Source organism: Hyperolius riggenbachi, chromosome 7 (genome assembly GCF_040937935.1).
Source record: "Hyperolius riggenbachi isolate aHypRig1 chromosome 7, aHypRig1.pri, whole genome shotgun sequence".
In the NCBI taxonomy this organism is placed as follows: domain Eukaryota; kingdom Metazoa; phylum Chordata; class Amphibia; order Anura; family Hyperoliidae; genus Hyperolius; species Hyperolius riggenbachi.
In genome coordinates this window covers 38,146,171-38,154,044 of record NC_090652.1, presented here as the reverse complement: position 1 = coordinate 38,154,044, position 7,874 = coordinate 38,146,171, and the positions used below count along the sequence as shown (strand labels likewise).

The 7,874-nt window shown below is 41.9% G+C and overlaps 1 protein-coding gene across 1 annotated transcript in view; it reads left to right on the top strand.

The window, feature by feature from the left end:
• The first annotated feature begins 347 nt into the window (after window positions 1-347).
• The window catches only part of LOC137525976 (guanylate-binding protein 6-like), a 155,487-nt gene continuing 147,960 nt past the window's right edge, over window positions 348-7,874 (top strand). The window contains exons 1-2 of the mRNA XM_068247187.1: window positions 348-597; window positions 676-809. Coding sequence (XP_068103288.1) covers window positions 348-597; window positions 676-809 — 384 coding nt within the window. The remainder of the gene's footprint in view (window positions 598-675; window positions 810-7,874) is intronic.

Below are 7,874 nucleotides of genomic sequence, written 5' to 3'. Positions count from 1 at the left end.
GATGTACTCCACATCACTTTCCATCTTTTTAACAGCTCCGCCTTCACAGCCAAAGTTCTGGTTTAGAAGGCAGAAGTGTCAGAAAGATGGAGGGCGGCTTGGAGCACAAGCACAAGAGACAGTGGCCTAGATGAGTTGACTCCCTTTGCTGTGGCTCGAATCTCCTGCAAGCTCTAAAACAGTTTTGAATTTCATGAATCATCACTAGTCTATAGGATATCTCTGTTTGCTTATATATTTGAGTTTAGTATGATACACTAAGACCAATAACAAAAATATTATTTAAGAATTATTAACTCAACCAATGTTTAACTTTCCTCCAATCAGATTTGATTGCATCATCTACAATGTCGCAAGGAACCAAAACTGAATTTCCAGTCTACCTGCTTGAGAACAAAGTAGAAGGAGGAAAATGCACGTTTATGGTGAATCCTAATGCCAAAAAACTCCTTACTGAGATCAACCAACCAGTAGTGGTGGTGGCCTTTGCTGGATCTTATCAAAACAGTGCAGAGGCTAGTCAAACAGTCGATAATAGGGAGAAAAAGCAGAAGAAATTATACATTATGAAAAAGTTGATCAGAGGAGCTAACGAGGGTGAGTGTTGTGTTAGTAGAATCTCTGAAGCTGTCTTTAGTGTTTCAATAAATATTTTGCTATATATTAATTCTACAGCATCCGCATTAAAGGTGGAAGCCAGTATTCATACAGAGAGCAAAGGCATCAGGATGTGGTGCTTCCCTCATCCTCATAAGAAACATCACACATTGGTCCTCTTGGACACAGACCCTTTGGAGGATGTGGAAAAGGTAAGAACATGAAAAGAGGCTTGTTTATACATTTCTAAAGTAACTATTGGTATTATTATTTTTTTCACAGCATTGTTTTCTCTTTGGTTTACTTTTTTTCTATTTAATAATACAACATATATTTTTCTTGCTTGTCCCATTATCTGTCCATAATTGGAATTATTCAGCTTAAAGGTGGTGACAACAAATGTTACAAAAAATATTTTTGTGTCAATTTGGCCAATCCGATCCAATTTTTTCAGTTGTTTGGAAGGTTTGAATACATTGTTCGAGGTACCAAATTTGTACAGAAAAAAAATTCTCCCTATCAACTTTTGATCATTTTGCATGTTAACAGGACTACCTTTTCCACCGTGACATTTTTAACATTTTACAGCTCTGTACGTCTAACAATACCTTTCATGCCATCATCATAATTCTCTGTTTGGCATACAATTACAACTGAACACCACATTTCTACTTAAAACTTCAATTAACACTTTTTTTTTATAAATTGCAAACACATTGATTTATGTTGAATAATTAAATACATAAACCAAGTACAATACAATCTATATATATAATAGAGTAAATGCCTCAACCTTCAAGCAAGAAGAAGTAGCGCCCTGCCCCAAGGGCCGGCCCAAGCAAGAAGAAGGGGCTGGTCCAAGCAAGAAGAAGAAGTAGTGTCATATCAAACCAAGGGCAAAGAGGGATCATTTGCATATTCAGTAGCAGTGCATTGTGGGTAACCACAAATGTTCACTTATAGCTGAATTATTGCAGATTTGCTTCTGTTTTAAGAAGGAAAATTACACCAAGCTTTGCTTTTTTTTATTAGGAGTGCTTTTTGGTCTCTTTTATCCTCCTATACATTCTTAGTAGTTTGGGTCACCCTGAGCTGCTTGGTTACTCTGTTATACTGGTCCAAGCCCTAACTCATACAGCCAAATCAATTCTTGCTATGTACTGATGAGGAGCAAAAGTCTGAAATAGGCTGTCACCTGTGGGTTTGATATGACTGTGTAAAATTTAAAGCTATAGGGCCTGATTCACAAAGCGGTGCAAACTGTTTAGCATGGGTGTGCTAAACAGTTAGCACGTGAAGTGCCGTTCGTGGACTTTTGCTCGCGCAAAGTGCCATGATTTGCGTGATCGCTGTCTTTTGCGCGCACAATTTGCTGCGATTCGCGCGATCACTGACTTTTGCACACGCAAAGTGCTGCGATTCGCTGCAAATTGCGCGCGCAAAAGTCCACAATCGTGCAAATCGCGGCATTTTGCGCGCGCAAAAGTCCGCGAACGGCACTTCACGTGCTAACTGTTTAGCACACCTGTGCTAAACAGTTTGCACCGCTTTGTGAATCAGGCCCATAGGCTTGCTTGACTTACCAAGGGTGAAAATAAATAATTTGCATATTTAGTAGCGGTGTATTGTGGGTAACCACAAATGTTCACTTATAGCTGAATTATTGCAGATTTTCTTCTGTTTTAAGAAGGCAAATTACACCAAGCTTTGATTTTTTTAGTAGAAGGTCTTTTTGGTCCCTTTTATCCCCCTATACATTCCGAGTGGTTTGGGTCACCCTGAGCTGCTTGGTTATTCTGTTTTACTGGTCCAAGCCCTATCTCATACAGCCATATCAATCCTTGCCATGTACAGATGAGAACTAAAAGTCCAAAACAGGCTGTTTACATGTGGGGTTGATATGGCTGTGTAAAATTTAAAGCTATATGCTTGTTTGGGCAGTGCTAAGGGTGAAAAGGAATATTTGGCATATTTAGTTGCAGTGCATTGTGGGCAACCACAAATGTTCACTTATAGCTGAATTATTGCAGATTTCCTTCTGTTTTAAAAAGGCAAATTACACCAATACGGTGGGTGGCATTGCAGGAAGTGACAACAGTGGAACACACGCTGGAACGCGGAAGAGGTGAGTCATCCCCACCCGCTGCCTCTTACTAATAGTGGCGGCTGCTACTGTGCTTAAGCAGGAGGGGGAGCACACATGGGGGACCCAGGTGAGGGAGGGGGGTCCTGCTGAGTTTAAGCTGGAGGGGGAGTGCACATGGGGGACCCAGGTGAGGGGGGGGGGTTCCTGCTGAGCTTAAGCTGGAGGGGGAGCACATATGGGGGACCCAGTTGAGGGGGGGTTCGACCCCCCTACCCGCCGCTGTGCCCAATACCCCCTTCCTGCCCTCTACCCCCTTATGCGGCGTATGCTACGCCGCGGGTCAGCTAGTTACATTTTATTATAATTCAACCTTACAATCACTTTTCCATATATATATTATTTTCGTATTACACACCATACTATTTCATATCTTTTTCATATGCATATACATATACACACAGACTTTCATAATTCCATCCTTTTTGTAGTTTATACAAACAATAAACAATGTTTGCTATGCTATGTATTGAATAGTTTCATACAATTTATCCTGGTTGAACACAATTTGACAATCCATCACACAATTCACATCACATCAATACAATTCTTAGTAAAGTTGGTTTGAGTTTCCCTATGCGTTGAATAAAAAAAAAAAACCTTTTCTATTTTTCTGTACAACCAATTGCTTTCATCGAATTTCAATGAAATCGAACAGAACATTTATAACATGTTTGGCAGTTTAAAGGACAACTACTGAGAAAATCATTACATTTTAAATACATAAAAAACATACAAATAAAAAGTATGCTTTTTCCAGAGTCGGAACCCTTGGGCCAACTGCCAAAAAAGTGTACAGTAAGCAGGGAGACCGGCCAGCATCTTTGTATAAATGCTTTTCAGGGAGTGTCTTTGTAAAGACTAAAGGCTATGCTGAGAATCCCCCATGAAGACCCGGACTAGCCCAGTTCTTTCATATTTCTACTACCTACTGTAAGCAACAGGAACATAGGAGGAAAGTAATTTATGGATCATTTTACTCTGGAAGAAACCTACTTCTGGTGTTTTACATTTTACTCTTTTTCACGATAGTGGTCCTTTAAATCTGTTCTTACTCTCATGTTTTTGTTGTTGTTGTTGTCTGTTTTTATTCTTGTTTCATTTGCTTTATATTAATCCCTATCCCTAAAAAGCAGTTGGTTTGCACTCAGCAAGTTCATGGTCACAGGAGAGAGGTAAAAGATGATGACAGAATGGTGTGGAAGAAGTGAGGGAGATTTTACCATCCACGTGCATTAAAAACGGGTGTGAGAAAACGTGGGCGGATGATTTCCGTGTACAGAATATTGGTAAAATGTATAGATATTCTACGTTTTAAAGGTGTAAATTACCGTAGTAAAATATTGATAAATAATACTGATATTTTACCACAGCTTAACACTGTTCTTAAAGAGAACCCTCCCTTACTAATGCCTGTCCTTAACCCCCCCCCCCCCCCGCAACTTACCCATAAAACACCCGCATACCTAACCTTAAAGAGGAGCTGTTAGGTATAAGGTCTCAGAGAAAATAAACACATATATCAGTAGCTAAATATTGGCTGTACTTACATTACATATGCATTTCACGGTCCACGTTTGGATTTCACAGAATTTTTATATAGTATTTGCAGAGAATGATGCTCCTGACAGCTCATGGCAGGTTCCATGTTTGTCTGTCTCCTATGAAGCCAAATGTGTCGTCATGTCCTGCCTGCTTCCTGATCACACAAAAGCTCGTACTGAATAACAGTACTGAGCAGTGAATATTAATTAGCCATGTGGCTAGGAACAATAGCGGACTCCTGCAGTGTACTCTGCCCGGAGATTTATCAGTGCTACGCGCTGGACTGATTACAAGCTGCTGAAACTTGATCCTCATTAGCAGCCGAGGGGAGGGCCCCAGAATGCTTTGCAGTATGGTATGCGGCTTGCGGCATCTTAAGAGCTTGGGTCTAACAGCTTTGCTGATAAGCACACATCAAATGTAAGAGAGATTTTTAACTTTAGTATTGCCTTTTTGGCTTCCTTCTAAACTGTTTACCACAGGAGAATAGAGGTTTAAATTAGCTTCTGCAGCCTGACAGTTACTCTTTAACTGCCCATCCATGCCTAATCCTTAAAAACACTCCCTCGACACCTAGCCTTTACTGCCCTCCCCCCCACGTCTAAACGTAACTGAACCCTGCCACTATTACAGTAATGTTGGGGCAGTGCCATTATAAATAGCAGCTAAAGTGTAAGGTTCAGGCACCTGGTAAACAGCAGACACCTGTTATATACAGTGGGATGCAAAAGTTTGGGCAACCTTGTTAATCATCATTATTTTCCTGTATAAATCGTTGGTTGTTATGATAAAAAATGTCAGTTAAATATATCATATAGGAAACACACACAGTGATATTTAAGAAGTGAAATGAAGTTTATTGGATTTACAGAAAGTGTGCGATAATTGTTTAAACAAAATTAGGCAGGTGCATAAATTTGGGCACTACAAAAAATAAATGAAATCAGTATTTGGTAGATCCTCCATTTGCTGAAATTACAGCCTCTAAACGCTTCCTGTAGGTTCCAATGAGAGTCTGGACTCTGGTTGAAGGTATTTTGGACCATTCCCCTTTACAAAACAAGTTCATTCAGGTTTGATGGCTTCCAAGCATGAACAGCACTCTTTAACTCACACCATAGATTTTCAATTATATTCCAGTCTGGGGACTGAGATGGCCATTCCAGAACATTGTACTTGTTCCTCTGCATGAATGCCTTAGTGGATTTTGAGCGGTGTTTAGGGTTGTTGTCTTGTTGAAAGATCCAGCCCTGGTGCAGCTTCAGCTTTGTCACTGATTCCTGGACATTGGTTTCCAGAATCTGCTGATACTGAGTGGAATCCATGCGTCCCTCAACTTTGACAAGATTCCCAGTCCCTGCACTGGCCACACAGCCCGACAGCATGATGGAACCACCACCATATTTTACTGTAGGTAGCAGATGTTTTTCTTGGAATGCTGTATTCTGGAGACCTTTCCCTCCTGGAGTCCTCAATCTCAGACCTCAGCTCCCAGGGTAGCCCCATCAAGGCTGTCCTCTGCAACGTCAGATCAATAAACAACAAAACAGCAATCATACATGATCTAATAGAGTCTTCTGATCTGGCCTGCCTGACTGAAACCTGGCTTTCTGAACCTGTTGGCCCCACCCTGGAGGCAGCTGTGCCAACAAACTATTCCGTGATATACTGCAACAGGAAAGAACGCAGGGAAGGAGGGGTTGCACTTTGCTTTAGATCAGCTTTGAAAATCAGACCACTTACTGTAGGTCCTACCAACTCGTTTGAATGCTTGGGGGTGCAACTTTCAGCTGAGGAAAACATTAACATATTGCTGATCTACCGCCCACCAGAAAAATACTCAGACTTCCACTATCAGTTGGCTGATAGTGTAAGCAGTTGGCTGATAGTGTAATGGTTAAGGGCTCTGCCTCTGACACAGGAGACCTGGGTTCGAATCTCGGCTCTGCCTGTTCAGTAAGCCAGCACTAATTCAGTAGGAGACCTTTGGCAAGTCTCCCTTACACTGCTACTGCCAATAGAGCGCGTCCTAGTGGCTGCTGCTCTGCTCTGGCGCTTTGAGTCCGCAAGGAGAAAAGTGCAATATAAATGTTATTTGTCTTGTCTGTCTTGTCTTGAGGAACTTGTAGACCTCCTATGCAACCTAACACTGGAACACCCCAGATGGATTGTTCTTGGAGATTTCAATACATGGGTGGACGACTCCTCTTCACAATTTGGAAAAGAGCTACCTCGTGCCTTACATGAACTGGGCTTCCTCCAATCAATCAGCTCTGCTACTCACAGGAAAGGTCACATTCTGGACCTTATATTCCATACTGGGCTGTCAATAGCCAATGTGGAAATTAATCCTGTTGCCTGGTCAGACCATCACACTATCCACTTCTCCCTCTCAATACCAGCCGTCAAACACCAGGTCAAGAATCAAATAAAATATCGCCGCTTAAAAGGGCTAACACCTCAACATATCCGAGATAACCTTAGCTTTGATGAATTGACTGACTCCAGCTTGGACCCTGATACTCTGGTGTTTAAATACAACAAATGTGTGTCCTCCACCTTTGAGACCATTGCTCCTCTGCGCACCAAATATCTTACTCCACACCATCATGCACAGTGGTTTGATAACGCTATAAAAGAGCTGAAAAGACAAGGCCGAAAACTTGAGAGGCTGTGGCGCAAATCTCAGTCCCCAGAAGACAAACATGCCTTAATCTTCCACTTGAAGAGCTACCAAAAGGTAATCACGGGAAAAAAATCATCCTTTCTATCACAAGAGATTGCAAATGCAGTTAACAAACCAGCCCAACTGTTCCGCACAGTGGAAAAACTCTGCAACCCAGCATGTCAAAAACTTAATATCGAGTCTTCAAAGGACCTCTGTGACCAATTTGCCCATTTCTTCACAGACAAAGTCTCCGCTATAAGGTCCGCCATCCAACTTACAGCATCTGAGCCTAATATAGCGCCGAAGACCATTAGCAGAGACAACGTAACACTTTGGTCAAACTTCAAAGAAATTGATGAAGTCACATCAAGCATCCTCCTTCACGTCCGCCTAACTACCTGTGACCTGGATCCTGGCCCAACACAGTTCATGTTGAACTGCCCCGACCTGTTCGTACCGGTATTCCTCAAAATTGTTAACTGTTCCTTACAATCAGGGATATTTCCTGTTTTACTGAAGGAAGCAATCATCAGGCCTCTCCTCAAAAAACCCTCCCTGGACCCAGATGCAATGACCAGCTACAGACCTGTCTCTAACCTCCCCTTTCTGGGCAAGCTAATTGAAAAAGCTGTATACCTCCAGCTAGAAGCCAGAATCCTACAAAATAACAGTTATGACCCATTCCAGTCTGGCTTCAGGAAACACCACAGCACTGAAACTGCCCTCATCCAAATATGCAACCACCTGCTCATGGCAAGAGACAGAGGAGAGTGCTCGATCCTCATACTGCTAGACCTTTCCGCAGCCTTTGACACAGTTGACCATGACATCTTGATAAACAGGCTACAGGAATACTGCGGCATTGATGGCATAGTACTTCAGTGGTTCCAATCCTTCTTGAGTGGCAGAACCCACACAGTG